The 21807-nt window shown below is 38.2% G+C and overlaps 1 protein-coding gene across 1 annotated transcript; it reads left to right on the plus strand.

Moving 5' to 3' along the window:
• Positions 1–1129: 1129 nt before the first annotated feature.
• Positions 1130–7481, plus strand: LOC137717135 ((R)-mandelonitrile beta-glucosyltransferase-like). Its single transcript, XM_068456440.1, has 3 exons — positions 1130–1648; positions 1809–2746; positions 6972–7481. The coding sequence occupies exons 1-3, from the start codon at positions 1138–1140 to the stop codon at positions 7479–7481; spliced, it is 1959 nt and encodes a 652-aa protein (XP_068312541.1). The 5' UTR covers positions 1130–1137.
• Positions 7482–21807: the final 14326 nt, after the last annotated feature.

Here is a 21807-nt window from a genome sequence, read left to right on the forward strand (position 1 = left end):
TGTAGTATCATTTTTTTTTTTTTTTTAATTTTGCATTCATTGATTTTGAAGGAATTAAATAAAAAATAATATGTTTCTTTTTCTTCTACTAAATGCGATATATTTATAAGTTCAAGGAGAAAATCGTAACTATAAGGGCAATCAACCATTTAAATAAAGAAATAATATGTTTTTTTTAGGGTATGAAGAAATAATATGTTGAGTGCATGATAAATGAATAATACTTGGATACTAATTAGTAATTATTCATTCTCCAATATATTAACTTTGTGATCTGATCCATTCAAAAAATGACGTGTTATTTGTTTTTAAATGTTAAAAAATATTTAAAAATAATAATAACAAATATTAAAATACATTGGACCAAATCAGTATATTTACATAGAAATGGTTCCGTGCTAATAATTGGATGAGTAATCTAAGGAGATTAAATTTGTAGACAAAATTTGCAAACTAAATGATATGTCACCAATAAAAATGAGCACGTTTATCAAGGTTTAAATAACAATTCAATCATTAACTTACATGTCATTTAGCTTAGAAAATTTTGTCTATAAATTTAGTCCTCTAAGATTACCCTAATTGAATACTGAGTTTTTTGTTTTTTATTTTTGGTAAATCCTTTCCGTAGAATGGAAAATTTTTTATTCCATAACAAGTAATTTATATAACAAAGACCCACATATATACAATTATAAACAAAAAAAAAAAAAATTGGACCTCCCAATGAAACCCAGAAGAGCCCAACTCACAGCCGAAACCGGTTACGGCGCGTCTGCTCCAAATCGGTTCAAGAGGGTTGCAAATTGCAAATTGTCAATTGTCATCCACAATTTCAAGTCGGATTTATTGACTTTTAAATTAATTAAAAATTAGTCAGCTGATTTTTACACAGACCCCTTACTGACTTATTGACTTTAAATTAATTAAAAATTAGTCAGCTGTAATTTTACATTCTGTCATCAACCATAAAAGCTATAACCAACCGGATTTATGGACTTTTAAATTAATTAAAAATTAGTCATGTGATTTATAAACCGACCCTTTATAAAAATTTCCTAATTCACACTTCTGTTCCCACCACCACCACACAATTTCTTTCATTTCTATTTGCTTTTGTGTTTTGATTTCAAGAAAATGGGTTCGTTTAGTTTGGCAGAAAAGCCGCATGCAGTTTGCATACCGTTCCCAGCTCAAGGTCACATAAACCCTATGCTCAACGTAGCCAAACTCCTCTACTTCAAAGGCTTTCACATAACCTTTGTCAACACAGAGTTCAACCACAAACGCCTCCTTAAATCCCGAGGTTCCAACTCCCTTGACGGCCTTCCCTCTTTCCAGTTCGAGACCATTCCCGATGGGCTCCCTCCAACAAATGCCAATGTTACGCAAGATATACCATCCTTGTGTCATTCCACTACGAAAACATGCTTGCCTCACTTCAGTGAGCTTCTGTCCAAGCTCAACTCTTCGCCCGATTCGCCTCCTGTGAGTTGCATAGTTTCCGATGGTATCATGAGCTTCACTCTTGATGCAGCACAGGAACTAGGGATTCCCGAAGTACTTCTGTGGACAACAAGTGCTTGTGGCTTCTTGGCCTATGTGCAGTTTCACCATCTCGTTGAAAATGGTCTCACTCCTCTTAAAGGTATATTTTGATCAACCAAAACAAAATCCCAACTACTTGTTTCTCTTGATCTGTTTAGTTTGTGTTTCTTTCTGATAACTTTAATTTTAACTTTAACTTGCACTAAATGTTTTCCATGGAATAATATAATGTTAACACACTTTCTTCATTGAATTTGCAGATGCTAGCTATTTGACAAACGGGTATTTGGATACCGTGATAGATTGGATACCAGGCATGAAAGACATCCGATTGAAGGACATCCCAAGTTTCATGAGAACTACAGAACCCGATGACCAAATGCTGGATTTTATCCTGGTCGAGACAGAACGAGCAAAAAGGGCTTCAGCTATTATTGTGAACACATTCCATGACTTCGAACATGAAGTTTTAGATGCACTTTCAACTCTGTTTCCGCCTGTTTACTCTATCGGACCTCTAAATCTACAAATCGGTCAGATTCCGGCGGATAACGAGTTGAATTCGATCGGATCGAACTTATGGACTGAGGAACCAGAGTGCCTTGAGTGGCTTGACTCTAAAGAACCCAACTCTGTGGTTTATGTCAACTTTGGCAGCATCACGGTTATGACAAGTGAGCAGCTAATTGAGTTTGCATGGGGACTTGCAAATTGTAAGAAGACCTTTTTGTGGGTTATTAGGCCCGACCTAGTTGGTGGGGATTCAGCTGTGATTCCTCCGGAGTTTTTGGAAGAGACCAAAGATAGGAGCTTATTGGCAAGTTGGTGTCCTCAGGAACAAGTTCTGAATAACCCAGCTATCGGAGGGTTTTTGACGCACAGCGGATGGAACTCTACTCTTGAAAGCGTGTGCGGTGGAGTCCCAATAATTTGTTGGCCCTTCTTTGCGGAACAACAAACCAATTGCAGGTTCAGTTGCAAAGAGTGGGGCATTGGGTTGGAGATTGAGGGTGATGTAAAAAGAAAATATGTGGAGGGGCTTGTGAGAAAGTTAATGGACGGGGAGGAGGGCAAAGAGATGAGAAAGAAAGCCTTGGAGTGGAAGAAGTTGGCAAAGGAGGCCAGTGGTGGTCCTAATGGATTATCTTTTGTGGATTTCGACAAAATGGTCAACCAGGTGCTTCTATCACAAAAAAAAGTAGGGTGAAATGATTAATCGATGGCTGTTTGCTGTTTGTTGTTTGCTTAATTGTCTTATGAGTTTGAATCTAGTTGTTAATTGCCATGAATTTGTACCATTTCTAGTTTCATCGTTATAATTATTCTATTCACATTCAGGTATGTTTAAAGTATTCTTTCACATTTTTCTTATCGTTTTAGTGTGTAGCATGAAGAATTAATTACAGTTTGTACTTTTGTGATACGGGTCTTGAAACAGTTTTATTTTCTTTTTAAACAAACGTTGCAAAGAAAATCCGCTCGCAACTATAAGTCTATAAGGATTGGATTAATCTAACTTACCAATCGCGATAACTGCATATTTAAAATAAATAAAACAAAAGTTTTGATGACATTAGATATGCAAAGAAACTAAATGCAAATAAAGGTAACAATCAATTGAAAACAAAGCAAAAGTGGTTTAACAGTAAGAACCGATTTCACTAAACCAATCCAACCCCAAATCTACAGTATATTAACCCTAATTATTACTCATGTTGACAATTGATTTTCCCTAAATTATTTGTTATCCATTTCCAGTCTCAACCAAAAGAATTCCTGATTAAAAACTCATTCTCTTCCAAGCATTAAAAAACAAAAACCCATTGTGTACTATGAAAAATCCGTAAAAAAAAAAATAAAATTGCGTGAATCATGTTAGTCCATTCCTAGCACTCATTCAAGACATGACATTCCTTCCCAAAAGCTTCTCAACCTAATTCTTCTAATCAAACAATTAGTGGCCAATTAATTGCAAGAATTAAGAATGGTAACGAACACTCAAATGGAACAATAAGAAAAAAAAATTAAGACAACTACAAAATTATAAATTTCGAGTATTCATAGCTAGGCTAGATCTTAGCCCTAGCAAAAAATATTTAGTTCTTGGTAAATTTAAAATACAACTAAGTAAATTCGAATACATGAAAAGAAACAACCGAAATTATGATCAGCTTATCATAAATAATATCGTTTTTCCAAAATTTAAAAAAAAAAAAAAAACATAAGGCAGCGCCGCCCCTGCATAATTAAGTTGACTTGTATTGGCCCAATTCAATTAGGAAACCTAATCATCACATCACCACATATAATAACTCGGGCTTAAAAATTCACACAAAATGAACTCATTGCATTAGCCCAAAATAGATTAAGAAACTTTAGCTTCAATGGGTTGGCTCGCAGTAAACTCAAATCATTCAAAATTTAAAATCAATTTAAGCCTCAGGATTTCTTCAATTTAAGCCTCCAATTTCATGTTTTGTTTACAAATTATTTCTACAAAACTCACACAAACACACATTAAACCCAACAATTTAATATAAAACCATGACTAAATAATAGAAAAGGAGGTATAAATTATATGTAAAATATCAACCAAACAAGAGTACCAAAATCCAATCCCACAACTTCGGCATCGCGTGGGAAGGCAGTGAGAGACGAAGTTCATATCCCTTCCTTACTCCAAAGAGGTATGAAGTAGCTTCAACAATGAAAAATATAACAAAAGATTTAACGCATGCAGCAAGTAGAGTGAGCTATCTCTAAGTGATGGAACCCCCTTAGTTCTCAAGCTTTAATTCTTCCTTTCCTTTGATCTTTGCCTCAAACCCCACCTAACCTTCAATTTCGATCTTTACCAGAAATTCCAACCATTATTATTATTTCACAGCCATCTCAAAACCCACCAACCATGGATGTTCATCTCTCTCATGTCAAACTTATGACCTTTTAGCTCACACACCGCAAATCATTTAGGCAAATCATAATTTGTTGTTAGTACAATTATTCATTCATTGTTATTTGAAGCCGTTAACTTACTCAAATATCTTCTAATACATCTATTTTGAGGTATTTCAGTTTTTGACGCCGGAAACAATACGTGAAGTTAAGGTGTCTCATAGACCACAGCGTCTTGCTCGATCAAAAGGTCCTCAACACTTCTTAATTGAAATGGTAGCATTCAACTGCCACACCATGGGCAGTGAGCATAAGGGTCCATTGAGAAAGCAAAAGAAATGGAGCAGCGGCTTTAGAAAATCTAGAGAAACCCACTAATTTCCACAATTTTTTGTTATAGGAATACTAGACTGTTTGGATTATGAAAGATTACCAAGAGGTGAGATAGGTTTGGGTATTGGGTCAGAATCGAGATAGAGAGGGGAAAGTAGGAGCATATATGATGCGAATTTTCCATGTGACTCGAAAAAATTCAGAGTAAAGTGATGGATGGGCCGCTTGCATGTAAAAGCAAGGACGAATCTTGAGAAGCTATGGGCTATAGCCCAAATGAGATTTTGGAGGGAAAATAATTAGTAGTTGTAATGAATTGACTTAGCTCAACCCACCTCAATTAGTAAGTGTTTACGTGTTTCACTTGATTTAAGGGGTTTAAAGTAAAATATTTGTTGTAAACATTCCTAGTTTAAGTGTTATTGTATAAATCTTAGATTAAATTTGATTATAGCTATCCTTTCCTATTGTATCTTGTATTCCTTGGGGATGAAGGAATATCTTCTCTCTCTTTCATTGCTATAAATAAAGGCACAATGAACGAGAGATAACAACACACACATTCCTCTACAATTCTACAAACACATCTCTCTCTTCTCCTTGCCCCTGGCCCTCTCTCTCTTTGTTAGATAAAATAGACCACAACACGTTATCAGCACGCTCCTACAGCTGCGCTTAGGAATCTGACGTTGAAGAATTTTTCTGCATCAAACCAGTTCATCCATATCATTACGCAATCAGGTTCTTTCAAAACAACGGTTTTTATCTTGATATTTTTGCAACCCTGATAGCATGAACATTCACCATGATGCATGACTCAACTTTACGTTTTACGAATTTTAAATTCTACATAAATTGTGTATGCCTCATAATCATAATTATTGAATTATGCGAATTTGATATCGGTTATGAATTGCATCAAATATATATATGCATCAATTAAATTATACATGAATTACATTAAATTATTTATATGCATATAATTGGATTGAGAGAAAAAAAAAAAAAAAAACAACAAACAAACAGGAATCGAGAAACCTAGGGTTCTTCGAACCCCATGCACTTGCACCATGCAAGGCCGCAAGCCACTAGGCCAGCAGCCTGTGATGGCCCAACCCATTCCCTCGCCAGGCCTGCAGCCTGCATCAAGTCCCCAAGCCAGAGCCGTAGGCTCCAGGCTGAAACCCAACACACCCTGATGCCCACCACAGCGTCTCCACCATCCAAGGATGGCTTGCAACCTATCCTCACACCTCGGGTCACCATGTTTGACAGCCTGAAGCTAGTCTTCGACATCAATTGACCGAGATTCAATTGAATCTCAACGGTTTTCTTTGAAAAACCCGATTCAAAATTCTAGGGTTTTACAATGAATGTCGAGATTTTTTTCAAATCTCCGTTCATATTTGAGGTTTTTGATGACCCACGGACTCGTCCCAAGCATCATTCTCCCAACGCCGACCGCCTGACGCAACACCGTCGACCAAACCCGGTGTTCTTCCTCGACATCGCACACCCAGCATGGCTGGGATGTATGACTCGAGCCCAATTAGGCTCCATCTCTTGGCCCACATAAAAAAAAATGGCTTTTGGGCTCACCTGCAACGGCCCATACCGTTGGCACCTTTCCCCGTAGGCCTGCAACCACACCCGAGACCACTAGCCCAATTTTTGGGCCTAGGTAGCACGGACCAATTTTTTTTAAGCCACCCATGAGCTTATTTTTTCTTTTGGGCCCCAAGTTTTATTCGCCTAATTATTTTAGGCCCAATGGGTTTTATATTTTTTTCACCCACACTTTAATTTGGCCGGAAGTCCAAATAATTAAAATTCAATTATAATTGTAAACCTAAATTTTATATTTTTGTATATTCTTGGTGCATATTTGTTTGCATATATATTTGTGTTTGCCTGTAGGAATATATGAACCTGAAGTTCATAATTATTTTGAAACCTGAAGTTTCTTACATACATGCCTTGTTTGAAAACCTGAAGTTTTAAAATTAAAAACATCACCCATGAGAACCCAATGTTTTTCATGCAAGAATAAACCAAATCATGTCTATTAGAACCTGTATGTTCTACTCCTACGTGAATGGATTGATTTTTCTCCATTACACTAACCACATCTTGTCCATCTATTTTGTGATAGGAACATGTCGAATTTGAACAAACTCGACTTTACCGCTTTGGAGGTCTCTGGAAGGAACTACCTCAAGTGGGTCCAAGATGTGAAGTTCCACCTCACAGCAAAGAACTTGTGTCCTGCTATTAAAGAAGCAACGGACGAGCCTGTTGGCGAAGCTGAAAAAGCCATTGCTATGATCTTCATCCGAAGACATATTCATGACGCTCTACAAACTGAATATCTTGCTGAGGAGGATCCACGTGCATTATTGGTCGTTTTGGCTGATCGTTTTGATCACCAAAATGACATATTCTTGCCTGAAGTAAGACACGACTGGCAGCACTTGCGTTTCCAAGACTTTAAGTCTGTGAATGAATATAATTTTGAAGTTTGTCGAATCCGATCACTTCTCAAGTTTTGCAATGAAACTTTGACTGAAGAGGATCGCGTGGAGAATACCTATTTGACCTTCTCTACTTCTAATATTGTCTTGCAACAACAATATGGAGCTCATAAGTTCACTAAGTTCTCAGATTTGATCTCTATTTTACCTCTCGCTGAAAAGCAGAACCATTGAATAATCATCAAGCTTGACCTACCGGGGCGACTGCTGTGCCTGAAGCACGTTATAGCACCAACTAATACCCAAAACACCAAAAGAAGAGTGGTAAGGGCAGCCAGAAGCCATCCCACCAAGGTCAACAGAGTCAAGGCCTATCTAAGGGAGGAAACAAAGCCCAGAAGCACCCAAACCTCGCTCCCAAGGCCTCGAACTTCAAGAATAAGGGCAAAGCACGTGAAACCATAGATGTGGACAAGTGTTATCGCTTTGGTTCAAAGGACCATTGGTCCCGTGTTTGCCGAGCTCCCAAGAAAGTTATAGATGAATATCATTCTCGTCGTAAGAAGTTTAAATCAAACTTCATGCAAGTGGACAAACCGGAGACTACAAAGATTGAGGTTTTTGATTTTCAGGCGGATACCACCCCTATAAAAGATTAGAATCTTAGACATAGACTTATTTTTAGTTGAAATAAGACAACTGGGGCCAAATTCCACCTAGTGGTTGAACCCCTCCTTTGTTTTTAGTTGATTTTTGAACAATTTTCCTTTATGTTTGGATTATTAGTTGGTGATTTGTTTTGGATATTAAGTTTTTTAATCCTTGAATAAATGAAATTATTTTGAATTGATATTTTTTTTTTATAAATTTTTATGCATGTGACCGATTCAAATTAATTCTTCATTCTAGGTATGACTAGTGGGAAAGTTAGTTGTCTGGCAGATAATGCAACCATGAACACAGTTTTGCATGAACGTGTCTATTTCACTAACTTCATACCTAAGAATGCACCTTTGACAACCCTCTCAGGCCCATCCAACCTGATAAAATGATACGGTAAGGCATGTATAATGTTGTCTAGTGGTACAATCTTGACTAGTTATGAGGCACTCTATTCTCCACGTTCCGAAAGAACGTTGTTAAATTTCAAGGACATTACAGATAACAATTACCACACTGAAACCCACATAGAAAACGGAGTTGAATTTCTGTGCATAACTTCTTACGAATATGGCCAAAAACATATTCTAGAGAAGATGGAGCGTACCTCGAGTGGTCTGTATACTACGACCATACACCCCATTGAATGCCACTATGTGACCGGCCCTACTACTGGGACCACGCACGAAATTACACTTTGGCATGATCGTTTGGGACATCCTGGATGAATAGCGATGCGCCATATCCTCAAATCTTCGCACGGGCATCCACTAACCCGAAGATTAGGTTTGACCCAAGGAATCACATGTCAAACATGTTCGATGGGAGAGCTTATTACTAAGCCTTCTTATGACAAGATTCATTCGTATCCTCCCATTTTTCTACAACGGATTCAGGGGGACATTTGTGACTGATTCACCCTCTCTGCGGACCATTTACATACTTTATGGTTTTGGTTGACGCTTCCACACGTTGGTCGCACGTGTGTTTATTATCCATAAGGAACGCTGCATTCTCCAAACTATTGGCTCAAGTTATCAAGCTCAAGGCTCACCACCCTAATTATCTAATCAAATCTATTCGATTGGATAATGCTGGAGAATTCACATCTAAAACTTTTGATGACTATGGCATGTTGGTTGGGGTTAAAGTTGAACATCTTATACCCCATGTTCACACCCATAATGGCTTGGCAGAGGCTTTCATTAAGCACTTACAAATGATTGCTCGATCATTGGTCATATGTACCAAGCTTTCGATCACTGCTTGGGGTCATGCAATATTGCACGCAACAAAGTTGGTCCGCCTGAGGCCTGTTGCAGCACAACCATTTAGTGCCTTTAGTTGGTTACTGGATACGAACCTGACATATTGCATCTGCGTGTATTTAGTTGTGCGGTATATGTGCCGATCTCGCCGCCCTTACGTACAAAAATAGGGCCTCAGCGAAGGATAAGAATCTATGTAGGATATGATTCTCCTTCGATTATTCGTTACTTAGAAGCTTTGACAGGCGATCTGTTTATCGCTCGTTTCGTGGATTGTCACTTGTATGAGATAGTCTTCACATCGTTAGGGGGAGACAAGAACACCAACATTCCTGAAGAACAATGCGAATTGTCGTGAACGACTCCCACTTTGTCTCATTTAGATCCCAGCACTGCTCAATCTAAAACTGAAATGTAGCGTATATTAGATCTTTAGAGCATAGCTCAGAGCATGCCAGATGCTTTCATTGATCTAGCGTGCGTGACAAGATCACATGTTCCAGCTGCGAATACACCTGCTAAGATGAATGTACCAAATGTACAACAAACTGCCATCCTGGAAGCCTGGGACGCTAGTCTTGGTGATCCACATACATTAGTGGCTAGCCAATCATCTGCCCCTACACAAAAACATGGCAGACCCCTTGGTTTAAAGGATTTACACCCCCAGAAAAGGAAAACCATGGCACAAGGTCCTGAATAGCCTACCGTGAATCCGGTTATCGCTTACTCATTCTACCCAACTCATGAGGAAATTCTAGATTATGGAAGCATCCTCGAAGAGACGAATCTTCATCTCGAGAATCGTGAGTTTTCGGTCTATTATGCTAGCTTAGATGATGTGGGGCGTAGAATTGTCGATGATGCATTAGCATTTGCAATAGCTACTGAGATCATGTTGAGCGATGACATTGAACCGCATTCCGTTGATGAATGTCGATGTAGAACTGATTGGTCAAACTGGAAACAAGCAATCCAAGTCGAACTCGATTCGCTTGCGAAACGTAAGGTGTTTGGACCTATGGCTCCTACTCCTCCACATGTGAAGCCCGTTGGCTACAAGTGGGTTTTCGTTCGGAAGCATCATGAGAAGAACGACATTGTGCGTTACAAAGCTCATCTTGTTGCACAAGGCTTCTCATAACGCCCCAAGATTGACTATGACAAAACTTATTCACCTGTTATGGATGTGATTACTTTTCGTTACCTTATTAGTTTGGTAGTTTCCGAAAAACTAGATATGTAGCTGATAGACGTAGTAACTGCGTATCTCTATGGGGATCTTGATACGGAAATCTATATGAAAGTTCCCAAAGGACTTACATTGACTGGTTCAAATATTTTTAAACCCTGAACCATGCTCTTAATTTAGCTGAGGCGTTCACTCTACGGTTTGAAACAATCCGAAAGAATGTGGTATAACCGCCTGAGTGAGTATTTAACTAGTCAGGGATATGTGAACAACGAACTATACCCTTGTGTGTTCATTAAGAAATCACATTCCGGATTTGTGATTGTTGCAGTATATGTCAATGACATGAATCTTATTGCAACTCCTGAAGAGCTCGCGAGAACTACCACACACCTAAAGTCAGAATTTGAGATGAAAAATCTAGGTAAGACTCAATACTGTCTCGGTCTCGAGATAGAGCATTATTCAGATGGAATCCTAATACATCAATCGAACTACACCTAGAAGGTGTTGCGCCGCTTTAATAAGGATAAAGTGAAGTATTCGAGTACTTCTATGGTCGTTCGTTCACTAGATGCAAAATGAGATCCCTTCCGTCCGAATGAGAATGATGAAGAGATTTTGGAGCCTAAAGTTTCTGATCTAAGTGCGATAGGCGCTTTATTGTACTTAGCTCAATGCACTAGGCCTGACATCTCCTTCATTGTTTATCTTTTGGCAAGATACAGTAATACACCTACACGCAGACATTGGACTAGCGTGAAAGACATCTTCTGTTACCTTAAGGGTACTACTGATTTGGGCTTGTTCTATCCCTATGAATCCTCGAATAGTGCCACACCTTATGCTCCTCGAGTTGATTCTCGCCTTGTTGGTTATGCCGACGCAGAATACTTATTTGATCTGCACAAGGCGCGATCTCAAATGATTTATATGTTTACCGTTAAAGGCACAACAATATCTTGGAGGTCAACTAATCAGACCTTAGTTGCCACTTCGTCTAACCATGCGCAAATTCTCACCTGACATGAAGCAACTCGGAATGCTTTTGGTTGAAAGCAGTAGTGGGCCATATTCGAAGCTCCTATGATATTCATCCTGCCGTTGATGTCCCAACGATGATCTTTAAAGACAACACAGCTTACATCGAACAACTCAAGAAGGCTTACATCAAAGAAGACAACACCAAGCACATTGCGCCAAAATTTTTCTTTTCACATCAACAACAAGAGCATCAGAAGATTGAAGTCACGCAAATCCGTTCACAAGACAATCTAGCCGACCTCTTCACCAAATCACTGCCGAAGACGACGTTTCAGAAGCTTGTTCATGGAATTGGTATGTGTAAACTTTCTGAGTTGTAACTTTACTATCTCTCTTTGGAATTATGTCAAACTCAAAGGGAGTATCCTATAGATACTTTCTTGATCTTAATGCACTCTTTTTTCCTACGATTAGGAGTATTTTTCCCACTGGGTTTTTGCTACATAACTAGGTTTTAACGAGGCACCCGCCTTAGGTTGGTCATATCCTTGATGACGTCCGGTAGACATTTCCTTGAGTTTTGCATTTCTTACACATTTTTCCTTAGACTATGGATTTTGTCCCTCTTTGGGTTTTTGCCATAGCCTTAGGGTTTTTTTAGTGAGATTTACTAATTATGCAATTTCCCACCTTATTGAGAATAAGCGTTGTTCCTTAGAATCAGTGTCAATGAGTCGACTTCCTTAACTTCTGCATGATGTTAAATCTACCTTGAATATTTACACACTCAAGGGGTGGTATTCTAAACATTCCTAGTTTAAGTGTAATTGTGTAAATCCTAGATTAGATTTGATTCTAGTTATCCTTTCCTATTGTATCTTGTATTCCTTGGGGATGAAGGAATATCTTCTCTCCCTTTCATTACTATAAATAAAAGCACAATGTAGGAGGGATAACAACACACACATTCCCCTACAATTCTACAAACACATCTCTCTCTCTCTCTTCTCCTTGCCGCCGGCCCTTTCTCTCTTTATCAGATAAAATAGACCATAACAATATTGATTTAAGATTCTGTTGGGTCGTTTATGTTTGTTGAGTTGTTTTTTTTTTTTTTTTTTTTTTTAATATATGAGTCCTTGGGTATCATCATTATATTAAGATTTTACTTAAGTAGTGTATGCTGTATTTGCGTTGCATGTTGTTGTTTCTTACTTTTTTGGAAAATACTCAGAAATATGACAATTTCTTAATCTTAAAAGAAAAATAGGATATTTCAAATATGCACACGGCATGCACAAAAATCAAACATAAATAAGATTTTCCTACACCTTGAAATGACTTAATTGCCCTTATATATAAATAGGTTATTTGCTCCTTCTCTCTCTTTACTCTCTTTCTCTCATTCCCTCTCTCTCTGTCTCTCTTCTCTCACTTTCTTCCTCACGCACTCTCTCCCCTTCTCACTATGCACACACGGTCCACTGTCATCCTAACCAAAACCGTCCAAATCGAAGCCACCACAAATTTCATCTCGTCCTCACAAGTCCAAAACACCTAGCCTTGTCACGAATCTCATCATTGGGATTGAAACTCAAGCAAGCCACGAGTTTTCCGGCCATTTTCTGGCAACAAAGTAAACAACCAAGGCTCAAGACCACCACCACTAGACTCGCATTGAGGGTGGGAACAAAGCCCAATCATTAAATGTTGGTGCTTTGTTTGATGAATTTTTCAGGATTTGCCCACTGTATGTACACGACATGCACATGATATGCTCACAAATCTGAGCCAACCTAAAAACCCAAATGAATTAATACTTAGAAGTTAAATTAGGGTTTGTGTATCATGTTGGGGCCTATAGGTCGTGGAATAAATTTCAAGTTTTGATGTGCTACAAAACTGGGATGAAACAATTTCTGGTTCTAGTGTCCAATGCAGAAATTTGTGAAAATTTTTTCGTAATGTGCATGTGGTCTGCATGGCTAACTTCATAATAATATTCCCACTCTGAAAACCCAGAGCTTATAGCTCTCTTTTTGAAATTTAAAAAAATGACATCATCACCTGCGACGTCACCACCATATACACACCACATGCACATCATATGTACATTACATGCACATCATATGCACATAACCGGAGATCGAGCAACAAGTTGTTTTTCGCATTAATAAGAAACTTTAACGGTAACCTATTGGTATAATGGATACAACTAAAACATAATTGTTATGTATATAAGGTTACAGTGGCAATTTGAAAAGTCTTGTTACATATATCCATCACCGTTTAACCATGCACGTGGAAAACATGATACTTATTGTCATTATTTCATCGACACGGATGATCCTTAACATCCTCTAAGCTTTTTCTTTTCTTTTTTTTTTGCCGAGGCCAACGAGGTTGTGATCATACTCGCTAAATTTCGGAGCACAACATACGTGCATCATAACTAGTGAACATTCCCACTTCTCATATTAAGATGTAACCATGCACACCACATGCACATTATGAAAAAAAATTTCACAAATTTCTACAATTGGACACTTGAACTAGAAATTGTTCCATCCCAGTTTTGTAGCATGTCAAAACTTGAAATTTATTCCACAACCCATAGACCCCAACATGAAACACAAACCCTAATTTAACTTCTAAGTATTAATTCATTTGGGTTTTTGGGTTGGGTCAGATTTATAAGCATATTATGTGCATGACATGTACATATAGTAGGCAAATCCTGAAAAATTCATCAAACAAAACACCAACATTTAATGACTGGGCTTTGTTCCCACCCTCGATGCAAGTCCAGTAATGGTGGTCTCAAGCCTCAGTTGTTTGCCGTGTTGCCGGAAAATGGCCAGAAAACTCGCAGTCTGCTTGAGTTTCGATCCCAATGATCGAGGATGAGATTCGTGACAAGGTTAGGTGGTTTGGACTCATGAGGATGAGATGAAATTGGTGGTGGCTTCCATTTGGATGGTGTTGGTGGGGATGACAGTGCACCGTGTGTGCACAGTGAGAAGGGGAAAGAGAGTGCGTGAAGGAGAACGTGAGAGAAGAGAGAAAGAGGGAGGGGGAAGATAGTAGAGAGAGAGAAATCAGAAAAATGGGAGCAGATGACCCGTTTATGTGTGGGTATTTTAGTAATTTCGGTTTTGTGCATGGCCAGTTTGTCTTATTGTTGTCCCAAGATTAAGAAATTGTCATATTTTGGGGTATTTCTCTACTCTCTTTTTTTGTTGTAAGTTTTTTTTAGGGTCATTTTGTGAAAAATCAATAAAAAGTTACAATATTAATAATAGATCAACAATATTTATGTTAATTATAAATAGGTCAATCATGTATTGTGATACTTAAATGCATTTAAAATAAACAAAAATTACAAAATCTGCCACTACAGCTGGCACTCACTTCAACTAACATTCCCCTTCTCATAGTTTTATATTTGGAATAAGTCAATACGGATCAGACACTGGAATGCAATGTCCTGATTCTGTTTTTTACATTTGGATTTAGACACTGCGTTGCAGTGTCAATTTATTGAATTTTTTTTATCACTCACATGCCTCCTACATGTTTCTTTGTACATTTGAATTCAAACATTGCAATGCAATGTCCGTTTCCTGGTTATGTTTGTCACTTTTGGATTCAGACACTGCATTGCAGTGTTCGTTTCCTAGTTTTGTTTTTTCCATCACTCACACGTCTCCTACACTTCACACCTCACATGACTCCTGATTTTTACATTTAGATTCAGACACTATAATGCAGTGTCTGTTTCTTAGTTTTGTTTTTTACATTTAGATTCAAACACTGTAATGCAGTGACCATCAAGTCTGTTTCTTAGTTTTTTTTTTTTTTTTTTTTTCATTTAGATTCGTCTCTTGGGTCTGTTTTTAACATTTTGTTTTAGACACTGCAATGCAATGTATGTTTTCTAGTTTCTTTTTTATTTTAGTTAAGTAGACTCCTCCATGTAAACGAAGGGTAAGAGAGTGATAGAATATGCATGTTCTAACTATTTATAGGATTTAGATCATCACAATATCAATTCTATAGGAATAGAAATCCAACGGCCAAAGCCTCTTCCTCCGCCTCTCTTCCCCCTCAACTCCTCTTTCTCTTTTGCACCCCCACACCCCACCATTGTTAACAAACCTCAAATTCAATTGCAGCTCATCTGTGCTCTAAGTCTGATTTATTTTTTCGCTATCCCTTACTATTTTAGCTTTGTATTTTTCATCTCTTTCTTCTTCTTCATCTTTGAGATTTCTCTCTCTTTATTTCTTCTGTAATTATGAAAAAAGATCTCTGTAACCAAAAGACATTGGTTTGCACGACCTCTCTCTTCGTTGTTTAGTTAACATCGGCTAAGATTTTATGGTCAAAGGACTTGAAATTGAGGGATGTGGTGGTGGTGGGGCTTATTTTGGAGAGTGTAAGGTGAGGGACCTGTAATTGGTGGTTGTGGGTTGGGTGGGTTGTGGCGGTGTTGGGGTTGATTTTGAGGTGGGGTTAAATTTAATTTGGAATTTGAAGGGCTGGTGGTTTGAGGTTGAGAGCTTTGAAGTGAGGGAGAAGGAGCAGAGTTGAGGGGAAAAGAGGAAGGATAAGAGATTTTGGCCGTTGGCCATTGGTCTAGAGGATCTCCACAAAATTGATATGGAGAAGATCTAAATCCGTATTTATAAAAGCTTAAGCCCGTGTGCATTTATAGAGAGAGAAATAGAGAGAATAATAGAATAGTCAAATTCTAACTATTTATAATGACTTAAAGCCTATGTGGCATTCATGATTGACCTATGTCTAATCAATAAAAATATATCATTGATTAAGTTCAAAATAAAAATATGTCATTGATATATGACTTAATTGTAAAGTTTTTATTGACTTTTGGCTAAATTACCTTTTTTTTTTATGCATTTTGCGGGACAAGGCTGATTAAGCCTCCCGCCCCCTCCCCTTCCAACTAGGTGTATATTTCTTTTCTCATTAATAAAATTTTGGGAATCTTAATGAAACACTTCCGATACTGTTCACTTTTAACGTTAAGGACATTTTTACCTTGAAAGGTCATTCCTGGTACTATTCATGTACACCTTTATTTCGTCATTTTGATTAAAACTAAAGTTTTTAAAGACTTCTCGTTAATTTTTCTTAAAATTTACCCATGCGTTGCCAGTTTTATTTAAAACAATTTAATCTATGCCCAAAAATGTTTTTATATGTATATTGTAGTCCAGGACGTACGTGAAATACTTAAGTGGTCCTTTACCAGTTTATGTATCATAGATTCTTAGTGTTATAGCCCACCAAAAATAAAATATTGAGTTCACTATGTCAAAAGCCTTTAGAAAAATCTAACTAATTTTTTCTTATGGTTAATAGACTATATTATTCGGTCTTCTGGAGTTGGTTGTAAAATTGAGTTTGATTTTAATTTCATAGGAATCAAACTACTAAGTTAGCCAAGAAAATTCGAGTTCTACGATAGTGAGTTTATTTATTGACTTCAATATATTAAATTTATGAGTTTCAAATTTGTATCTCATAATGGTCAACCATTTGAGAGAGAAGACTAATCCATCATTAAAAAATAGGTGTCGCACTATCAATACATCGAACTCACTTTTATAAAACTCACATCATGAAGCAATAGTCATTAGAATCAATCTCAAGATATTTTTATATAAAAGAATCAAACCCAGTTGAATTCGTTTACCAATGCATTGTTGAATATGCTTTTCAAATAATAATCAATCTAATAAGCATTTACTAATTCAGTTTAAATCGTTTCAGTGCAATTATATTCAAAGAGATTATTATTTTGTAGCACAGTAATTAGCGAATTATGTTCTTTCATGTAAAAATTGTGCTATATGGGGTTGAGGAGGCTACGCCATTGTTATAGCTCCTCTCTGTTGATGTATCTACTTACTCAACAAAATGAGATATTTTTCAAAATGTGTCTAGACATGGGGTGGTATGTTATATGTTATTATCAAAGTAGAGTGAACTTTTTTTTATGAGTATATGTCTACTTATATAAAAACATATGACATACGTGCCGGTGTTCTGGACACATTAAAAAAATTTATCCAATGAATCGGTGTGGGATCCTTGTTTGGTACCTTTCACTCGCAATTTCTCATAAAACAATTTCAGGAGAATGTAGAAAGATAAGATAGAATCTCGCTCCCTTTGATTAAAGATTTTTAATTAGTATATTAAGTATTGAGATTAGGAAAGAAACTTTGATTTGCATCTGCTTTGCGGACGCCCGACTTCGATTTCCTGGCTACCAAAATAGAGGAAAGCATGTGGCTAAACCAGGAGACTTGCTGAGGAGGTGGGAGATTTCATTGAAATGGAGGACCTGGCTCAATCAAGAGGATTCTTGCGAGTCAAAATCATGGTAAATAATAAAAACCCATTGGTGGCTGGGTGTTGGCTCCCCAGGGCCGGAGATAGAGACACTTGGATAAAGTTAGCTTTGAATGCCTGCAAGACTTCTGGTATAAATATGGGAGAATCGATCACTCGGACAGGGAATGCTCCTTCGAGCATGGCGGGGGAGGAGTTGTGGTGTATGGGGAATGGACTAAAGCAAATATAATCCGGGAGGTACAAGATAAACCACCAAACAACGACATCCAGGAATGCCTAGTGGATCCAGCGGTCTTCACCAGATGCAGGGACAAGTTTAGATGAAAATAACAGCTTTACAACTGAGAGTGGAGCCTACCACATAACCGTTAGGGGAACAATCCCACTTGGGCTTAAACAAATGGTTGGAGGAAGTAGGCCGAGAGAAGGGCCAATATGGCATATATTTGGAATGCCCAATCTAGTGGGGTTGTAATCCAAGATATGGGAAGTGAAACACAAAGCCTGCCAATACGAAATAACAGAAAATTCAGGGGTACCCATGAGGGAATGCAAAACACACTTATGATTGGAGGGAACCAAGGTGATCCAAAGCCCCAACAGACCATGGCCTCTACCACTAAGGCACAAAGCATCCAGGGCACTGCAGGTAAAGAACAACAACTCGAGAGACTCTACGAGTGGTTATGATTGCAGAGAAGGGGGACGGCATGATCACTGATGGCTGTCAATCACCAACAACAAAAATGCAAAAAAGGGTGAACCAAGACATTCCAAGGGTCGTGGGAGAGGTCGCAAACGCATTGAAGGGAATCATGATAGTGGAATGGGAAGGCAGAATAGTCTATTTGATGAAAAAGACCTCCAAGAGGTACTTGTCCAATAGGACAAAGTGTGGACATCTGCCGATGGAAATGCGGGGGGAGACATACCCTCTTACAACAAGGAAAAAGGGGAAAGCACCCCAAGGTGGTGGCCGCTAGCCTGTGATAGCCGCATCATCGCCATGATCTACCTCCTGTGGAACTACCGTTGTCTTGGGTTGGACACGGTGATTCGAGCTTTACATGGGCTCATAAAGAAACATAAACCTTCTATGGTTTTTCTATCAGAAACAAAAATGAAAAACCATAAAATAGAATGAGTCAGACGGTGAATGTGCTTCAATAAAGGCTTTGATGTTCCGCCTATTGGTGCCGTTGGGGGCCTAAGCCTTTGGTGGAATAATCCAGTGAAGGTGAATGTGAAGCTCTCTTGAAAAAAATTGATTCATACTGAGATAAGAATTATAGGGGTCTGTGATTGGATTCAGGCTTCATGGATGTATGGGAACCCTTATAGGGCTAAGAATGAGGACTTTTGGAATTGGGCTATGGATGTGATACAACTTCCGGACCAACTTTGGCTTTGCGAGGTAGACTTAAATGAATATCTCTAGGATTTTGAGATATTGGGAGGAGGTGATGGATCACACACGAGGCCTCGATATTTGTAGGACTTCATGTCAAACTTGGGTCTAATTGATTTGGGATTTTGCGATCCGAGATTCACTTGGAGGGGCACTCAGAATAACCAACTGGTTCAGGAAAGATTGGATAAAGGCTTGGTTAATGGCCGAAGGCAAGAGCTCTGGCCCCACACAAATGTCATCCATAGGACGGTCCGGGGCTCTGATCACTGCCCCCTGATTGTTTCAACAGAACCTGCCAAGCCACGTGGGAAACCCCTATTCTGTTTTGAAGCTTTCTGGGTTAAAGATGATGGTTGCAGGGATGTGGTGGAAAGAAGTTGGGAGACTACAGTTGATGGGTGCTAGGGATACAAATGGAGAAGAAAACTTAAAACTTGTAAATCTAGTGGAGTGGAGCAAGGATAAGTTTAAAGCTAAAAGGCTAGAAATTGAGAATCTCACAACAAAGCTTGGGGATCTCCAAATGGAGTGGGAGCAAAATAAGGAGCAAATAAAGGATACATCGATGCAGGTTGACAGGTTGGAAGCGCAAGAGGAACAATATTAACAACAATGATCACGGATCAGGTGGCTATAAGTTGGTGACTCCAATACTACCTTTTTCACCAATCTACTGTTCAAATAAGGAGACAAAATATGATTGCAAAAATTTAGAATGCCAATGGTTACTGGATGGAGTATGAACGGGGTATTCGACTCACGGTAGATGATCATTTCAAGAACTTATTCACTTTTAATGTTCAATATGATTGGGGATCCCTCTTGGACTGTGTGAAACCAATTGTTACAACGGAAATGAACAAAAATATGTCAAAACCAATTGAAGATGAGGAGATAAAGAATGGCTTATTTCAAATGGGAGGGCTGAAAGTGTCCGAACTAGATGGGTTTCAAGGACTTTATTTCCCAATCTTTCAGGGAGATAATTTCGTCGAAAGTTCGAGATCTTGCACCAGGGCTCATTCACGGTGAAACCAGTACAAAAGATCTTAATTCGACATACATCGTCTTAATACCAAAAACCCCACATCCTGAATTGGTTAATCAATTTCGCCCTATAAGCCTTTGTAACTACTCTTACAAGGTCCTCTCGAAGATATTGGCAAACTTGTTGAAGCATATCCTTCCAACTATTATTTCTCCAAGCCAAAATGCATTTGTGGGATGAAGACAAATCCAGGATAATATCATTATAGCACATGAAGCCTTCCATTTCTTGAAATTGCGAAAGACCAAGATGAAATTCAAGTTGGGTATCAAACTTGACATGAACAAAGCGTACAACAGGGTGGAATGGGATTTCCTCCAAGCTGTCATGGTGAAGATGGGTTTCAACAAAATTTGGATCCAGTTAGTAATGAATTGTGTGTCAAATGTAGATTTTGCAGTGCTAATTAATGGGAAGCTGGGAAAAAGCTTAAGCTGACTAGAGGACTCAGGCAAGGAAACCCATGGTCACCTTATATATTTCTGATTGTTAGTGAGGTCTTATCACAGTTTATTCAGAATGCTTCGGAGTTGGGCTTTATTGAAGGAATCAAGGTCAGTGGAAGTGGACCATGCTTATCCTACCTCCTATGTGATGATGATACTTTGATATTTTTGAAGGCTACAAAGACAAACTGCACCAATATTGTTAAGCTCCAAAATACCTATTGCCATGCTTCAGGGCAAGAGGTGAGTCTACAAAAGTCCACCGTCTACTTCAACACTAACACTCCGTCGACGATCTACAAAAAGCTTTGTGACATTCTCCATATGCCGAAGGTGGAGGATCTCAAGAATTATCTTGGCATCCCGACTATATGGGGGATTTCAAAAAGGAATGCTCTTGCACATGTAAAAGACCGGATTATGGAAAAAATGGTCAGGTTGAAGCAACAATTCTTATCACAATCTGGTAAGGAGATTAAGGCGGTCGCACAAGTTGTGCCGGCATACCTTATGAATGTGTTTAAACTTCCGAAAAAATTGTGCAAAGATATTCATGCAGCTATTGCCAAGTTCTTATGGGGCCAAAAAGAAAATGAATAGCATATCCATTGGGTAAGTTGGGAAGTGTTGGGATCCGCCAAAGCCGAGGGGGGATTGGGTTTTCGGAATCTTACACTATGTTTGGGTGAAGAAATTTAAAATTATTAAGGAATTTAAAAATGACGGAAATTGAAATGACGAGATTTTATTTTCTAGAATTTGTAAATTTTCTTGTTTGGTTAACCTAAAAGAACAATGGAATTGAATACGGAATTTGTTATTTTTAAACTGTCAATCATAGAAATTGAGAAATGACATCTATTTACATGGAATTTGAACTTGGGATTTGGAGGTCCCAAATTCCAAGTTTTTTTTCCACACGGAAATTCTAAATTTATATGTTTATGAATCCAAACAAGAAAATTGGTGTCTGTCAATTTATAAATTCTAATTTTTACCAAAATTCTATATTTATTTCCCTCATCCAAATATAGTGTGAGTTCAACATCGCCTTCATTGCGAAACAATGTTGAAAACTAAGCCACGACCCCAACTCTCTTTGGGCCCGGGTTTTAAAGGACCGCTACTTTCCCCAGTATCGTTTTTCAAGGCAAAAAAAAGTGG

The sequence above is a fragment of the Pyrus communis genome, chromosome 15, assembly GCF_963583255.1.
Source record: "Pyrus communis chromosome 15, drPyrComm1.1, whole genome shotgun sequence".
NCBI classification, from domain to species: Eukaryota; Viridiplantae; Streptophyta; class Magnoliopsida; order Rosales; family Rosaceae; genus Pyrus; species Pyrus communis.